Source organism: Dromiciops gliroides, chromosome 2 (genome assembly GCF_019393635.1).
Source record: "Dromiciops gliroides isolate mDroGli1 chromosome 2, mDroGli1.pri, whole genome shotgun sequence".
Lineage (NCBI taxonomy): Eukaryota > Metazoa > Chordata > Mammalia > Microbiotheria > Microbiotheriidae > Dromiciops > Dromiciops gliroides.
Window position 1 is genome coordinate 448,106,043 of NC_057862.1, and position 19,497 is coordinate 448,125,539.

The following is a 19,497-nucleotide window of genomic DNA, read 5'->3' on the forward strand; positions in this document are numbered from 1 at the left end:
CACGTATACACCCTGGCACTGAGTCTTGGGGAATAGTCAAGCCTCTCACTCAGATTTAGAAAAAACAAGGAGAAAGATGAATCAGCAAAGGAGAGAATGAGGACTACTTAAACAGGTAGGAGAAGAGCCAGGAGAAAACAGCACAATAGAACCTAAGAAGGATTCTTCAAACCTGTTGATATGTCTGTTCCCCTCACTACCAAGTAGAACAGGATCTCCTTTAAACAGATTATTTTTTTCCTTTGTATCCCAAGTGCCTGGCACAGTGCTTTACACATAGTAAGTCCTTTAGTAAATGTTTGTTGAATTCATGTTATTCAATGAATCCTTGTTGCCAAACAAAAGTCAAATTATTCAGGCTTAGCATTCAAGGCCTTCCACAGTCTGGCACCACTGTACATTTTCAACCTAAGTTCACACTACTGCTTTCCACATGCAATATTGTTCCATTCAAAGAGGCTTACCTGATTATCCCTGTACTTATCATCCCATGTTATCTTGGCATTCTGTCTTTTCTCATGCTATTCTTTATGGCTGGAATGTACTTTCCTTAATTAAAATGCTATCAAAATTCTACCTGTCCATCAGACAATATATAATCACCATGAAGCCTTTCCAGATTCCCCCAATCTGTAACATTTCCTCTGCCCCTCAAGCTTTCCATAGCAGGCATATATCATAGGATCAGAAATTTAGCAATGAAAGGAACACTGAGGATGATCTAGCTCTACTCTCTTAATTTACAGTAGCAGAAAGTGAGGCCAAGAGATGTCAAGTGACTTGCCCAAGATCATAAAGATATTAAATTACAGAGCTAGAATTTGAATCCAGCAGTCTTTTCACTATACTATGCTTATTCTAAATTTATCTTAGTTGAGTATTTGTCCTATCACCTTCCCCTACTAGACTGTAAATTCTATAAGGATTTATTTAATTGTTGTATTTTATCTAGAAGAGCCCTCTACAAATAGTAAACCCATAATAAATGTTTATTGATGGTGAACTACCCAAGATCACAAATCACAGTGTAACAGGATTTGAATCTAAAGAGTTTCTCATTTGAAATTCCATATTCAAATAAAGCCATCATCAGTTCAGTAATAGACTTTAAAAATTCTCATTTTAAAAATATCTTATAAATGAACTTCAATAGTTAACAGATTGGCTCTTGCAGTTAGGGAAGTTATTAAGTTCAAGTTTTTTCCACAATAACTACTTAGCAAACATTAACCAAAATAAATACCCACAGAATAATTAAACTTCCTCTTGCAAATACAAGGATTGCATTATAGCAAATAAAGCACCAACCTCTCCCAATGAATATGAAAACACATAGCTTTGTTACATGAAATAATGAAAAGTAAAATGAGAAGAACCAAGAAAACATTGTATACAGTAATAGCAATAGTGTTTGAAGAACAACTGAGTGACTAAGTTATTTTGAGTACCAAGAAATATTCCAATCAACTACAGAGGGCCTAGGAAGGAAGACACTATCCACCTCTGGAGAAAGAACTGATAAACAGAAGCATGTACAATATGGTTTTACATACACACACACATCTGTGTCTAATGGAGGCCTTTTCTAGTGTGGGGTGGGAAGGGAGGGAAAAAAATGCACTGCAGAGGACAAAAGAAAACTCAGAAGGAAGTACAGAAAAGCAGGGTAGCTGTGAAAACGATGTGTAGTATTTATTACATTTTTTTTAAAGTAAGTGTGAAATAGAGAGTCATGGTTTCATATGGAATCCTTTTTTGTGTTGTGCTGTACAGATGAGAATTTTTTGTTGTTTTGCATTTAAGTTTAAAATAAAATTTAAAAGAGAAAATGCATTGTTGTATTGATTTAGCGTAAGATATTTTTAAAAGGGTATTTCAGAAATTATAAAAGTATAAAGGCATTCATTTCTTCAATAGAAGTTATATTTTTAAAAGAAATTCTCTTTTTTGTTATGAATCTCAAATGAATCATTCTATAATAAATAGGTGAATGTTTCATTATTGTTTTAATATTAGATAATTCCTTTGGGCTCAATCTAAAAATTAGGAGTAAACAGAAATATGTTAGGGAGAGGGGTTTTATAGTTTAGGAAACAATTCTAGAATTGAACTGCTTACTATCACACAACTCAATTCAAATCCCATAAAATTAAATATTAAATAATTTAAGTTTTCAGAACAAGTTACCCTATTATTATTTAGTTACCCCATTATTTTCAGAATTTAACTATATTCATAATACATTGAACAGAGAATATATTGATTCCCTTACATTCTCAAGAGAAATATATAGTAACAAATAGTCATAATAAAACTGACAGAAGAGTATCTTAAAGGGTAGAAATTCTTACATACAAATTATATATAATCATTTATATAAAAATGCTACTTTTAGAAGAAAAAAAAGTTTACTATTTTCAAGTACTTTGTAACTATTTCATCCCCAAATAACTACCCTCATTTACAATGGTATCACAAATTTTGTGTCATCTAGTCCTTTGAATTTTCCTGGTCCTACCCAATTACATCTTCTTTCAGACTGACCAATCTTTTAAATATTATTGGATATGGACCTATTTTGAAAACTACAAAACTAATCTTTGCCTAGAAACATGATCTAAATATGTTTTGAGCTTCTTAAGCATGAAGTTCTATATTACATTCTATAGTCATAAAATATATAAAAATTTTATGACTATAAATACATACGTGCATATACTTGTAATATAGATACTAAGGATCTGTAATTTCACCAGCATGAGGAGCTCTCACTATGATGCAGGAAAGAGGTTCTTAACCTTGGGTACATGGATTTTTTAAAAAAGATTTGATAATCATATTTCAATATAACATGTTTTCTCTGAAATTCTCTGCATTTAAAAAATGTTATTTTGAGAAAGCATCTGTAGGCTTCAATAGATCACCAAAGGTATTCATGATAAAAAAAAAGTTAAGAATTCCCAATATAGGAGCCCCATCTGCAAATATAGCTAGACTGAAATCTGGGCTATGACTTAGTAGATAAATACCAGGGAGTTGCCTAAGGTACAAAAGTTAAGTATTTTGCACAGGGTCATACAACTAAAGTCAAAGGCTACATTTGAATGGAGGTTTTCTTTATTCCTATCTCTTCCCATTACACCATTCTTTTTCCAACATAAAAAGTACGAGAGTAATAAAGAAGGTCTATGTTATATATCCATATATGTAAAATTTAACTTCTACATTTAACAAATGTTTAAAAGCAAAAGTCATAATTCACATACCTAAAGGGACAATCACACAATTAGTTTTAAGGTTACTGCTCTATGGCTAAATTGGAATATCTACTGAGATTATCTATAGTTAGAGGAAAGAATTTCACATCTCTGCCTAAACAATTAGCTCATTGCTCTTGGGAGTCTAGAGAGGTGCAGCAGGGATAGATGATTATTTTCTGGTGCCTGCACTAAATGAACAGCAGTAGGTAGATTCTATGGTGATTTATTTCACAATCCCACTGAGAATATGGTAAAGAAAACAGGTGGCTAATCCCACCAGATAACTATCTTTATAACATACAAAAAGGAAAACCAAGATGAGTTTTGACCATTAATTCCTGGTACAAAAATATTTTCTCCTTTTTTATGACTATCAGAAAAATACTTGTAACAACATTTTTCAAAAAATAAATTCAATATAAGTAGTCTTCAATCTAAAGTACCTAAAGTGAAAGTAAAAAATCATAAATAGCTGATATGAACATTTATATACCTTTTTCATTTGTAGAGCAACCATAATTTAATTTTTTTACTCTAGTTCTTCAACAAATATTACTAAATATAAATTTTGTCATTTTAGAATCGGTTTGAAAAAAGTGGAATTATAAAATAAAAATACAAGATTAATATTTACTTTAATATGATTTCAGCAAGAAAATAGCATGTAAGAAAAATGATAATGTACCATGCCTATTTAGATGTTATCATTCAACAAATGAAGAAGATGATGAAAAATGCTGGTTCAAGTTTAAAGCAAAATGAATACCAAAATTGTTTCTGACTCCTAGATTAGAAACTCCTTCAGTTCAAAGTACTATATATTCTACTTCCTTTTTAACTGTGTAATATGAGATACTACATCTATCTAATGGAGCACAATGTGAGCAGTTTTGCAAAGGACCACAATCTCACCAACAGATATTAGGATGTCTCAAAAAAACCCCAAAATGATAAGAGTTATCATCAAAAATGAATACAGATGACATCTCAGCAGGATTCAAAATTACTGAATATACTAAAGAAGATAAAGAGGCTAATTTCTAGAGATGTACTGACCAACTAGCACCATAATAACTTTTGAAGAGAGTCATTTTCAGCTGCCCTCCCTTCCATGATTATAATCATCACACTCCTCAAAATGAGAACATGTTCATCTGTCCCCTAAAAAAAAATAGCACACAAATTTCACCTTACAAGTAAATACAAGAAAGTAAGGGGTTGGTGTTAGCACCACAAAGGTGATGGCGAAATTAAGCCCCCAAAGTAGTGAAATAGTGGATCTAGCAACTATTCCAAGACATATACCAGACAGTTAATGTATTTAAGGGGAAAAGGTGATGCAGCCATTGGTGATGTATGTAAGATTAGCCTCATAATTCTATGGATAGTTGCACGATACTATCTTATGTGTTCCCCTTCAGTGTCTTATGGCAGTGGCCAAGTTGACCCTTTGCCAAATGCCCAGTACAGTCAGTACTATATAGGGGCATTCCATCATGACCCTGTGCCTTCAGGTCCAACAGAAGTTGGACCTGTAAGAATCCTCTAACACTACTCCTGTAGTTAGGGTGTGCTCAATAGGGAAAAGGCATGTGACAACGAGAACCTGGCACATCACACGTTTTACAGGTTGTCAAAGCCTGCCAAAGATGACATCTAAAGCAAGTTTAGAATAATACTAAGAAAAAAGGGCAATGAGGAATAGTATGGCCCTTGGGGGATAAACAAAGTAAATAGTCTTAGAAAGGAAAACACATCTTAAATGGTAATAGATGTAGTTTGTGGTGGTACTCTATAAATTTAGATAATTATTTTTTAAAAATAGAGACAATGGACAAATAAAGTGGCATTTATATAGTAAAATTCATTGAGTGAACAGAAATTGCTCAACTAAAAAATAAATTTTTAACTCTTTCACATATAGTAAAATCATGTCAGAGTTGTATCAACATAAAGAATAATTTTTGAAATTCAGTAAAAACAAAGAAATAATAGTATCTTTCAAAACAGAAAGTACCTCCAAGGCTAAAACTATATCCTGTCAATTTTCAAAAATTAAATGTTTGAAAAAATTAGAAATTTTAAAAGAATTTGATCACAAAAGAAACTCAAAATACTATTAAAATAGATACTATAATTTACTATTTGTGCATGTTTCTTTTCAAGAAAAGATGCCACTTGAATACAAAACAAAAAATTTCAAAAATACTATTCTAGTAACCATAATTATATATCATATATGTATATGTATACACAAGTAAATGGGGAGAAAGAAAAAAGGAAGGAAGGAAAGAAAAAGAAGAGAGGGAGGGAACAAAAGAGGGAAGGAAGGAAGAGGGGGGAGAGAGGAAGGAAGAAAGTGAAAATATATAGTAAGACAGACTCTTAAGTAGTCTAGTACTATAACACATTTCTGTGGCCTTAAAAATTAACGACTTTTTTCTAATGTCTAAAACAGTGCAACATTAAAATAAGGTTTGTTTTGTTTCGTTTTGTGTGGGGCAATAAGGGTTAAGTGACTTGCCCAGGGTCACACAGCTAGTAAGTGTCAAGTGTTTGAGGCCGGATTTGAACTCAGGTCCTCCTGAATCCAGGGCCGGTGCTTTATCCACTGTGCCACCTAGCTGCCCCCTAAAATAACTTTTTAACAAAGAGTGTGAAACCATTGGTTCTTGTGGAGGGAAAACAAAGGGCAGTAAAATTCATTCAAAAGTGTTTAGGATGAACATTGATATATCTTCCTCTCCTCAACAAAAGGAGTAAATTGATCTTTTCCAGTTTTGGTCTGAATAAATTATGTGTGTATGGTAAAAAAGGGACAAGGACTGAAACTGTAATTTCACTGATTTAAAGGACTCCCAGATGAGGATGTATAGTGTTAGACTGTTGCTTGAAGAAGTGGCATCAAAATCAGATAGAAATGGAGGACACTACACCGTACATAAGGATTCCTGCAGGCCATCTATTGATTTATTTTTTAAATAAAATATTATCTATGTTTTAATGTATGTTTATTTATTTTGTTACATATTTCCCAATTGCATTCTAATCTGGTTCTAATCAGAAGAGTTGTGGACTGCATGTGGCTCCCAGCAGGCATGTTTGACATCTCTGGCTTAAAGTACTGAGAAGTTAAATGACTTGTCAGGGTTCACACTATCAGTATGTATCAGAGGCAGAATCTGAACCCAGGTTATCCTAGCTTTAAGTCAGATCTACTACGTGATGATGTCTTCTGCATGACAAAAGTGTAAGTTGAAAATAAAGTTCTCCATAGTCTCATATACGTATTATAAATATGGGGAAATAAAATGAGAAATAAATAATAATAAATGACACCTGATGGTGCTTTAAAGTTTTCAAAGCATTTTATGTACATTACATCATTTAAACCTTACAACAGCTCTGTGGGCTAGGAACATTGTCCCCATATTATATATCAGGAAACTGAAGTTCAGAGGGATGAGTGATTGCCCATGGCCACACAGCTATTAAGTGCCAAAAAACAGTTTATTAACCCAGGTCTTCCTGATGTCATGTTTAATACTCAGTTTAAAAAAAAAGTTAATGTCCCTAAAGAAAACTTATGATATTAACAACTGAATTTTGTCTGTTTTTAAGTTACATATGTAATCATCTTCTTTAGTTTCAAATAGTATATCAACAATCAGAAAATTCAAGTACTCAAGAAAAGGAATATATATTGAGAAACAATCTTAAAAATATGTGAAAACTGACCAGGTATTTATTACTTTTTTAGGCAGGACTAGATTAGCCTTCCTGTAACTAAAACAAGATCTTTACTGGAAAAAAAAAACAGGTATTATTTCACAGACTAGTGACAAATCATGAAAGATAAACAATACAGTAAAATCATAGGATTATATAGTTTAGAGCAGGAAGAGTTCCCTAGTTAAATCCCTTCATTGTATCCGTGAGGGAAGTGAGATGCTGAGGTGCTAAGTTACTTACCCAAAGTCATAATGGTAACAGGTAGCAGAGTTGGAATACAGATCTAGACCCTTTGACTCTAAACCCAGGCCTCTCTCCACTGTACCACACTGCCTTGGCCATATTTACAATATATTAACAAAACACTATTTAGGAAAATAAATAATTTCTGTATTTTTTCTAAATTATCCTGTTCTTTAGTAGTTTAATTAAAGTTAATGTATTTTCCTGCTACCAAAACATAAGGAATAAATCTGTTATGTTTAGCTTTCATATAAAAACCAAACCTCCCCTCTGATGAAAGTTAAATTATTTCACAGCTTTAAAAATATGATGTTAGGTAATCTGTTTATCAGTTTGTAAACCCTAATAGTTCTACCCAGCTCCAGATAAAATCCAAATTTACCAAGTAAATGAATGATCCTTTTTGCCTGTAAATACTCCCCAAAACATTATCATTTAGGGAAGGTTATCAATTAGAGTTTAAATCCTACCAGCTCTGCCACTTACTAGAGGGTAGGCCAAAAGGAGTAAAATCCCATAAATGGCATAAATTATTTGAAAATAATTTTCAAAAACTTTTTAAAACATCAGACCCCTTTGTGACTTTTGGCCCACCCTGTACGTGGGTGACCTCTGGCAAGTCATTTGACCTTTCAAGGCCTCAGTTTCCTTATCTGTGAAATGAGTGACCTGAACTAAATGATCTCTAAGGTCCCTTCCAGATTTAAGACTATATAAATATTTCCTCAAGTTCAAGAGTCATTGTTTCTGATACCACTGTGGTAAGGAAAAAGAAAAGACTGAGTTAGAAAAGATAAAAATAAAAGACACTATGACCCACATGAAGAATTCCCCTGTATGTTGTTCAAAGGCTAAATATAACAATCTCTGAGATTACCTATAGTTTCTTCCACAAAGGAACCAGTCTGGGGATTTCATTTCCTTTTTTTAAAAATAGAAGAAAAGAGAAGTTATGGTTTGAATGTCTTATCTGTACCACTGAAGAGCTCAGCTATATTAATTTTCTAAAAATTAAAAATTAACATACCTTTCATTAAAAACTCCAAACAAAACTTTTAAAAATTCAATGTGTAAAAAATATATAATTAATAAATAAAATAAGTGTAATTACCTACCAAAATAAGATTTATAAAAAACTTTAGTAAACAATGGCTGCATCCTTTAAAAACGCATGTAGTGCCCAGTTTTAATCATAATATTTACCCAATGGGTACACTGTAGATTATTATTGCTTAACTAACCTTGTAAAAAGACATTGCCCTGTCAAGTGTTGGGGCAAAAGTTTAAATAGAAATGAACTTTCTTTCATGGCTAAGCATCCAAAGTCCATTTCAGTACTTTTCTCTTTTTATTGCATATTACTTTAACAGATACTATAAATTATGAAACTAAAATGAAACTTTTAGAATCTTATGAAAAGCAATGTTTCTAAGCTTTAAAAAATATCATTAATACTGGTGGTTTTTCTGGAGGAATATGTCACTTGTCTCACAAAGTTTATAATCATTTACCTATATTTAAAATTTTCTCAAAAAAGAAAAATATAGACCCAACTACTTTACCCAATGATCAAAAACAACTATTTTAAGTTCTTCTCTGAAGATGGACTCTGCTACTCACTTCTATTTCTGGCCAAAAAAAAAAAAAAAACCCAAACCAAAAAAAAACTGACAAGATATTCTGAAAGGCCTGGTGTTTGTTAAGATAGTACATTAACTCCCGCATTCTGTATAATTCTCCCCATTCTGTCTTCATTCTTTTGTGTTTTAATAATATGCAAGGAGCAAGAATTGACTACAGAAATAAAATAATTTTGAAAGTTCATAAATATATGGAGTACATTTTAGTTTGGTAAAAGTTACAGTTTTCTCAATAGTATTCTGGCTAATGTACTTTAGAACTCAAACAAGTAAGCCTTTTTTAGTTGTCATGTTCACATGATAACTATTCTCTTTTATACTCTAAAGACTAAAGTCCAAAGTATTTTTTTGGCAACTTTCTAGAATTTCTAATGAAAATGAACCAACTTCAAAGATTATTCCCTCCCATATAGCAGCCCTTGAAACATATGTATAGACTATAAAAACAAAACTGAAGCAGTATTTTAAAATAAATAACACTATAGGATGTTTTACTTATTGACCAATAATAACTTCTGCAAATTTTTCATAAATGTGTCAAGAATTAAGTATCTTAGAATCATTTTGTGACAAGTGTAGGTAACTTATTAACAACATATGTGTACAGTCAACTCATAAATGTATGTGTTTATGACTCGTTCCAAGTCATTCGTAAAATAGAAAAAGAACAACCAATTCATTTAGACTAATCTTCCAGATTTTAAGACTAAAGATACAAAAACTGAAAGCTATCTAATGTATACTATTTAAAGAGTGGGGGGAAAATATATGGCTCCTAATTTGTTTTGGTTTATAAGTGAATTCATTTAATAAATTCTAGAATGTCAATAAGTGATTCTGTAGTGAGAATGCAGTATTATTTTTAATCTCTGAAATTTACTGACTTTACAATGAATTGTCAGTCACACTAAGCATAGATCTTCAAAATAACTAAAATGTTGAATCACATTTGATATAATCCCAAAGTGATACACCTGGATACTGTTAAATGCAATAATATTCTTTCTTAGTTCATTATTGTGTATGCACAGTATCTATCATGTGTGGGGGTTTTTTGGGGGCAGAGGAGATTATAATTTGTTTCTTGTTTGTTTAGCCCTTTACAAACAAGATTAGAAGTTTCAAGTTCATGATTTATCATCATAGGATTCAGAGTTAGAAGAGAACTTTTATAAAACTTAGTCTGTTGTTGCCGTGTAGTTAATAAAGCTTAAATCTGAGGTTTCATTACTAACTTATGTTACCTACTTATAGCACCTACTTTCTCACCTTTATGAATCAAATAACCAGTCACATCAAAAGTGCAAAGACAAATCTACTATTTTAAACTCAAAGGGGCATTTTCTATTTTAAAGAATTTAGCAAGTTTAATGACATAGTTTTGGAAGCACCTTAAACAGGCAATTGGATACATTATGATTTTTGATATGTAACATTACTGCAAATATAAAATTAGATTTATTGGTTGTTTAAAACATGCACTTCATTTACAAAATTCTGGGTTTTAAATACACTAAAAATATTAAAAATTATATATGCACATATACGAATAATAACACACATATATAGTAGCACTTTTAAATTTACACTGTACATTCCTCACAGTAACGCTGGAAAGTAGATAATGCAAATATTATAATCCTCATTTTACATATGAAGAAACTGAGGTTAATTTGCATATCCATCCTCCAAGTGAGATGTCAGAATAATGACACAAACCCAGGTCTCCTGATTCCAAGTGCAGAACTTTTTTTATTATACAACACTGCCTTCCTACAAAAGGCATTTATGAAAGATTCACAGGATCACAGATTTAAAGTTGGAAGAGATCACCTAATCCAACTAATTCCTTCATTTTACAGATGAAAAAGATGAAGCCCATGGATACTTTGAGCCTCTTTTTAAACAGAATAGTATACAACACATGTAGTTATAAACTCTAACATAAAACTATCACAGGAATAACCTATCAATAAAAGACATTAAAATTTTTATCAGGGCTACAAAACAAGCTGTGATTTAAGCCACAAAAGTAATACCTGACAAATAAAACACCTCTGCTAAATTTCTTCTATTTCACCAGTAAAAACATTGTGATTTGTGTTTATATAGAAGTTCAATGTAGTCACACTTGGTAGGATAAGGAGTGATTCCAGAAGCTGCCAAAACTAACTCTGCTCACCATATACTACACACATGCTCATCTCACAGAGTCACAAAACCGCTGCTAAAATGTCTACTTTTTTAAAGCCAGAATTTTTGCATGCATTTATAAAACTATTGTGTTAATCTCCAATATTTATAAAATCATAAAAACAAACTACTAATGGGTAAAAACAAAGCATTAATGTAATCATAAGTTCTAAGCTATGGCTAGATAAAATGTGACTTTATTATTCTTATACAGCTTAAAATTCTATGCTATTTTTCTATGTTCTGGTGTTTTTTTGGGGGGGGGCAGGGCAATGAAGGTTAAGTGACTTGCCCAGGGTCACATAGCTAGTAACTGTCAAGTATCTAAGGCCGGATTTGAATTCAGGTCCTCCTGAATCCAGGGCTGGTGCTTCATCCACTACACCACCTAGCTGCCCCCCTTAAGTCTATTTTTCAAGGAGAGATAATTTATGCCTTGGTTTAAAGAAAGAACAAGTAGTCTATCAAGTCAGCAAATTATTCCTTATTCTGACAATGACACTGATTTTATGACTTGAGCAAGTCATTTATTTAACCTTCAACTGTAAAACCTCTATGCTTCATTTGCAAAATGGTGAGTGTCGCCCTCTGATCCAAACACATTTTGTGATAACAGAATGATATATATGGAAATGTTTTGTATTCTGAGGAGAAAAGTAATATATGGATTACATTACAATAATTCCACTCTTTTATCTTGGCAAAATGAATAATAAAATCAGGTATTACCTACACATTTTCTTCCATTCCACATATGTTATGCTCAGTTTATTTCCATTATAGGCAAAGAAAACTAGATAAAGTACTTCTATACACACTCATATACACTGTGGTGTGTCAAACTATTATGTGGTCGCCTTATTTCTCTCCCAAGTTTAAGGAAAATTAGCTGAAGTTTCTAATATATTTGTTATTTATAAATTAGAAGATTTATCACCAGTTTGGGGGCATTAAGCATTTATTAAAGTATATTAAATATTAGTAAAGACAGCGCACATGTCTCTGAAAGTTCAGAAGGCCTAACTAGCCTAGAGGAGAGAACAGAGCTCAGCCTGGCCTGCTTCTTCCTCCAATTCCTCTGCCACCACCAAGAGCACCTCAGAAAGCATAACTGAGTGTGGAAGCTTCCTCTGGGTCCAGAGGAGAGGTGGTCCTTACACACTGCTTCAAGCTAATTGGCTAGCATCACCCAAATCCATTGGTTCACTGGACTTGAGGATGGTCCATGAGCAGAACTTGCAGAGGTCAGAGTTCAGAGAACACACCTCCTGAGGGCCAGGCTCTCAGGTAAGTGAGGTTTCAATCAAGTCAACTTCAAGTGAGTCAATCAGCAAAGTCAATCCAATAAATCTTAATATAATCCCTTCAAAGTCGGGGCGCCCTCTGGGCATTCTAAAACCCATTATTTTCTCACAACATATACACACACACATATGGAACATCTCATTTTAATCATTATAAGTATTTTGAGTATCCTTGGTACTAATTTTAAAAAGGAAATGGTGTCTTTCAAGAAAAAGCATTAACTGTCCTTACACACAAGTTAAAATTTACTATGCAAGACCTCTGGGAGAATTATGATTTCAAGTCTTCTTCCAAAGATCAGGAGAGCTTGTAGTAAACTCATATTTTGAAAATAACTACTTAAGTACAAAGTCCCTAAAACTTTTAGGTATAACCATCCTGTACTAAGAAAGTAGTAATAGTTTCTCAAATGGGTTTCAAACAGAAAGATCTAAAAAATAGATAACCTAAACCTTATTCTAACAGTCAAAATACAATCACACAATTAAATGAGATCCAATAATAATCAAGGTGTTGAGGAAGAAGCAGCATAAGCAAAAGCTTTAGAAAATGAGAATTATTTAAAATTACATGAGAATTTTCATGTTTATCTCAACACTTTAAAATATTTTTAGAGTATCAAGATCCTGCATAACAGACAGTAACTGCAAACAGGAAAAACTTTCCTTAGTGTTTTGAAAGATGAAGATTTTATGCAAAGAATTTTTTCTGACCCATTAAATATTGCAGTCTTTTACTAAACAAATAATAGCATTGGAAAACAAGTAAATTGCAAGTCACATAATGCAATTGTGATACTATAGGATTTAAAGATTCTATAAATAGATTAATTGACAATAAGAATTGATTTTCAGGCCTAATATTTTCTTCAATTTAACTATCAAATGATTCAAATGAAATCTGTCAACACAAGTGTGAAAATTTTCAAACAAATAATTTCAGCTGCAAAATGGAAAATATTTAACAAAGCTTCCCATATCTTATAAATAGAAAGGCTTTACATAAAATTATATTGAAATAGTTTGCTTATTAAATTTGAAAACTGTACTGTTTTATACATTGAAATCTACCAGAAAACAAAAACAATGTTGACAACTTGAGGAATCAATGTGACAGAGGAGGTAAATTATTGTCAGCTATGTTGTGAAAGGAACTGCAACAAAAACTTTTGCTTATGTTTGTTACATAGAACCTTGATGTGACCAAGGTTATCATGAGGCCAAATGTTTTTAGAGTTAACTGTCCTCCAACTAAAATATATTTAACCTGGAAAGATTTTTATAAAACCATTGGTGGTTTTGTTTTATTTCAAAAAGGGAAAAAGGAAGGGAGGAAGGGGAGGAGGGAGGGAGGAAGGAAGGAAGGAAGGAAGGAAGGAAGGAAGGAAGGAAGGAAGGAAGGAAGGAAGGAAGGAAGGAAGGAAGGAAGGAAGGAAGGAAGGAAGGAAGGAAGGAAGGAAGGAAGGAAGGAAGGGGAAGGGAGGGGGAAGGAAGGAAGGAAGGAAGGAAGGAAGGAAGGAAGGAAGGAAGGAAGGAAGGAAGGAAGGAAGGAAGGAAGGAAGATGCAGTTAAAAAGATGACTAATTCTTTAATGTAGACTGGTAAATTTAATTCTGACTACTCAATCTCATAAACATTTTTGTACATCCTGCAAAAGTACAAAATATATAACTGTTACTAAATATATTATAGGACTAAGGAATAAAGGCACTTACTCAGCATTAAATCCATTGACGTGCAAGATCCTCATCTGTTTTACAATTGTGCTTTTACCAGATTCACCAGCACCTAGAAAATGAAAGTAAATCAGTTTATGCAGGAAGCTCGAAAAGACACTCAGGACACATAGGGCTGTTTTTTCCATACACATGATTAAAAAATAATAATGGAGACATTAACAGTAATCCTCCCTGAAACTCCAGTTGTAATGTAAATTAAAACAAGTGCACAGTTGAAGTAATTATTAGCTCTGTGTCCTCTTCAAGTATATCACCATCAATTTGTCATAGGGTAAAAAAAAAAAAAAGGATTTTTTTTTAATTGGGATAGAGAAGCAGCATAGAAAAAGAATAGGATAATTCTGTCATTTAGGGAAGGCTCAAAGTTGATTTCTGAAACTTCCTTAGTACAATACAGAAATGTATGTGTGTATGATACTTATGAATTTATATAAAAACTCATATATTCATATCTGGAAAAAGATATATAACAGTTAAAATACCCAGGAGTTGCTCCCACAAAACAAAGTCCAGAAACTTTAGTTTTACACATACACAGTTCAAATGCTACATTTTAACCATTAGTACCTCAGAAAACAGTCTCTCACTTTGCTTATTTCTCTACCTCTGAGCTACAGTAGGAATTTACCTCCAACACCTCAACATCCACCCACTTAGCCCCTCTTCCACTAGATTCCCAATAAATAAAACAACTATGGATTCATGTATAGGTCTTTCTGGACAAGACAGTGTTCCAGTTAAAAGTGAAAGATTTACTTTCTTATTTCCTTCATTCATTGTCTTTCTGTCCAAAGTTCCCTTCCTAGTACCAAACCCAATACTTCTTCAAGAGAATTATATTAATGTTAGGTTGGAGCATCCATAACAGGGAAAATATATTTTGCACCAATGCGTTTCAAGGATTCTAGACCCTGCAGATGCCTCAATTTTGAAAGTCTCTTTCAATTTATAAAATGCAATTTTGTCGAAGAAATACTCTCTACTAATCTAAATGAGGGGATTTTGTTGTTATTTTGCTTTTTGTAAGTATACAGATGTCAACCAAAGAGTTTCTGCATTGACAGTTCTTTGCCCTCCCACACAAACCTGTTCAACCTTTAACTACCCTGACACCAAGGCCTCTTCTTCTTCTTTCCTTTTTACCAACCCACTAATCAATACTTGTAAGAGTTAAAAATAGTCTCTATGAATAAGTTTTTCAAGCAGACAATGTACCTTAGGGACTTCTTGCCAAAATATTAAAATATAAAAAAATATTGATGAAACAGCACCAGAAGGGAGAAAATACTAGGAATGTGTATGGTCATAACTTAAGAATATTAACATAAATACATTCTATGGATTGTTGAGGAATAAACTGGAGAATACTATTTATTTATTACATTTTAAAGCTGTTATGGTAAGAAACTAAGTGAAGACAGTAAGGGGCTTTTTAAATTTTCTATTTTTTTACATATTTGGTAAAAAATAAAAATATATGGTACCAGCTAAAATGAATGGAATTTTGAATCATATACCATGTCAAATCACAATATAGTCATGGAATAGAACACCTTCAAAATATTCACCTAAGGGACAATTTACTGGCCATTGTGATACAACATGTTTTTAGATTTAAGTGGGCAGCTTGGGTTCTTGCAATCATGATTCCATACACAAAGCACTGCTATACTTAAACAAATTACACTTCCCATTAACATCATAGGTCAGTGGCAGATCCTAGTACTTTTAAGGTTTGTTCTTTGAAAATTTGCTAATATACATATTAACACATACTGTAAAGTCTCACCATTAAGGGAACATATAATTCAACACATGAAACATCAGTTTGTTTTTAAAAAAACACATAAAATAACAGCAAAAACTTTTTCACTTGAGCTAAGAATTTTGGGTTTTCACAAACATCTAAACTTAAACAGCAAAAAAGGGAGGTCATGAAAATAAGCAGAGTTTTTAAAGTGTTACTACACCAATCTGATTTTTTGAAATGTCAACTACCTTGGGAAGCAGGGAGGGAAAAGGCATTTCAGTTCAAGTAGATATTTAAATGTATTTTTTTTAAACTGTGTTATTAAATAAGAAACTTCCATCCTACTGCACACTTGTGTAATCCTCCTAGCCATATCTACAATTTGTTTTAGGCCTCTTCCTCTCTTCAAAAAAGAAATAAAATAGTAACAGTGATGATATTCTCCTAATAGTTAAAAAGAATTACCCCTTTCACCAAAGGGAAATAATCACCAAGATAAATCAGGCATATGAAACATACAATTTCTTCTTCTGACATGATACTGGGGGTGAGGAATCAATAACCTTTTTAAATAAAAAATTTCATGTTTCAATTTTTACCCAACTTTATTTTTCTCTAAGTACTTTATAAATGACCCAAATAACAGAAAAACTACGTTTTTAAAAGGACTTGGGGGAAGGGGGAGCTTCACCTGCTGTTACAACTAATGCTGGCATTTAGTTTTAAATGACTGCATAGTGTAAGGCGGGAAATCAGGTTATAAAGAAAATTGTGATTTTTGTCATCATTAGTCCTATGCCCTTCCCTAGAGATCACAATACAATCATTTGTATACATGCACATATTTTAGTTATATTTACACATACATACATGCAGTACATATATGTACATATCACCCTCAGGTCACATAAGGAACCCTACAATAAAATGCACTAATTTGCTATAAACACCCTTTTCCAGCCCAGAACAGCCTGTTCACCCCTCAACCAGGAAAAACCAACACCTTTATTACCCCAATCCCTCCCTAGGCCCTTATGTCACAGTCTTTCCCCCTTTACTCCCCCCCACACACACTCCCATTCACAAACAGCCACTTCCCTTGTCAAATCCTCCTCTTCCTAGCCCCCCTCATTTCCACGGCGCCCCCAAGTGACACCCCTTTTTTTAGCCAATCACCTCTCTCCGATGGCGGGTTCCCCTTCACACCCTCACGCCTTGACACCCCGTTTCCTGTTCCCCAAGCCCCGTCGCACTCTCACACACCTCTCCACTCTTCTTCCCACCCCCCCAACAAAAAAAATTGCGGGTTTTTTTTTTTTTTGAGTCACAGCTCCAGCTCCCTCGGCTCTCGCCTAGGCCGCTAAAACAATCCAGAAGGTGGGGGGCCCAAGGGGCGTCCCTTTCCTTCAGTCCCTCCACCTTCCTTTCGCCTTCCCCCTTCCCCAATTTCGCTTTCCTAGGCCCCTCCTTCCGCCTCCAGCCCCTCCCCAAGGTCTTTGCCTCCCCCTACCCCCAATAGAACATCTCCCAGCTCCCCCACAACCGCCCCCCCCCCCCAGCAGCCGGCGGCCCGGGCCCTTCCCTGGGCGATAGGGGAGGGGAGCTAGGGAAAAGGATTTGTGCCCCGCGCTGGCCCCGGGCCGGGCCGAGCCGGACAGACGAAGTGCCCCCCGCCTCCGCCCTCCTTACCCAGCAGCAGGAGGCGGTGGGTGGCCCGGTAGACCTGCTTGTCCTTCTGCAGCTGCTTCTCGATCTTCTTGTTGGCCTCTCGCTGCGCCTTCTCCTCGTTCCGCTGATCTTCCGTCTTGCTGTTCCCCAGGCACCCCATGGCGGCGGCGGCGGCGGCGGCGGCGGCGGCGGCGGCAGCGGCGGCCCCCCCACCCCCACCCCCACCCCGCGGCCTCGGTCCGTCAGACCCGCCCGGCCCGGCCCGGCCCGGCCGCCCCCACCCCGAAGAAAGTGAAAAAAAAAAATGTAACACGGGGGGGGGGGCGAACTAGGAGGAAGGGGGGGACGAGAAGACTGGGGGGGGGGGGCGGGGAGGTAAAAATAAAAATTACCTCACAAAATCAACCTCCCCTACCCAAAAATATCAGTGTGTGAGTGTGAGTGTGTGTGTGAGTGTGAGTGCGCGCGTCTGCGTGTGGGTGAGGGTGCGTGTGTGTATCTTCTCCCAGGCGCGGGGGAGCGGGGGCCGCCGCCTCCCCGCCCCCCGTCTCTGTGGAAGCCCTGTCGAGCTGAGGGGGCTGATGGCGCCGCGGCGGCGGCTGCTGCCGCTGCCGCTGCTGCCGCTGCCGTCGCTGCCGCTGGGGCCGCCGCCGCCGCTGCCTCCGCTTCCCGGCTCCGCTGCGGGCCCCGCCGCCGCCCTGAGCGCTCTCGCTAAACCCTCCTTCCCTCAGCGCAGCGGCGAGGGCGAGGGCGAGAGCGATCCCCGGGGCCGCCCGAGGGGGAGTCGCTCTCCCTCCCGTGGCCGCGGCGGCGGCGGCGGCGGCAGAAGCGGAAAAAAAAAAAACCCTAACACCCCCCCCCGAAAAAAAAAATCCACAATTGGGGTAGGGTGTCTGTCTTTCCACTCGCGACGACCCCTTTCCTGGGCAAGACCGGGCCCACAGCCCACCCTCCCCCACTCGCCCCTGGGTCCGCAGAGCTTCCCCCCACCCTCCGCGGGTCTTCGCGGGGGTCTGAGTGGGGGTTGGGTGAACGGAAAAAAAATTTTTTTAAATCAATCTCCTTTTGCCCCCAGAGTCATCCACACATCCAACTTCGGGCCGCCGCTTCCTCTTCGGTGGCAATTTCTCTTCCTTTCCTTTTGCTCGGGGCGGGGAGAGGAACAGATTCCCAACCCCCCGGAAAAAATATATGTATATGTATATGTATATGTATATGTATATGTATATGTATGTGTATGTGTGTATGTATATGTGTATGTGTGTATGTATATGTGTGTATGTGTACATACATGTGGATATATGTAGATACATACATATACACACATATATGACACCAATCTTCCAAAAGCAAAATGCAGCTCTCTACCAAATAACTCTCAGCAAATCCACCCGGGGTATAAAGCAAACACGGTCACCAGGGGGTGGGGGTGGGGGTAAAACAGAAAAAAAAACAAAAAACCCTTCGCAGTCCGAGTTTCTAGCTGCCCCGTTCTATCTGGTGTCCCCCCCACCCCCACCCCCGCCCTTTCTGGGCGCAATGGGGTCTCCTCCTTTTCCTCCTCCTCCGTGGTGGGTGTGTGTGTGTGTGTGTGTGAATTTTTTCCTTCCCTGCCTCTGGTTTCTTCTTCCTCCTTCTAATGGTGGTTTTTCCAACCCAAGGCCTCCCTCTGTCCGCCACCTCCCCCCTTCCGCTTTTTTCTTTTCACATCACATTTCTAGGCTCTTGATCCTTCCTAGGGCTTCTTCACACACTCCTCAGGGATCCACATCCAGTCCCTGGGAGGGTCTCCCGAAGCAGACCTCTCCCCTCGCCCCGCCCAGCCCCCCACCCCCATCCCGCCAACCTCCAGCCCCCAGCCCCAATGCCAGGGGATTTTTTTTGTAGGGGCTTTAGGTCAGTTTCCCTAATTGTTATTTTATTATCCTCATGCTTAGCTCAATTCTCTTCCGGATCCATTATCTCTAT

At 36.2% G+C, this 19,497-nt stretch overlaps 1 protein-coding gene across 1 annotated transcript in view; it reads right to left on the reverse strand.

Moving 5' to 3' along the window:
- GNAS (GNAS complex locus) overlaps positions 1-19,497 on the reverse strand; it is a 316,026-nt gene that overhangs the window by 168,805 nt on the left and 127,724 nt on the right. The window contains 1 exon segment of the mRNA XM_043990078.1: positions 14,088-14,160. Coding sequence (XP_043846013.1) covers positions 14,088-14,160 — 73 coding nt within the window.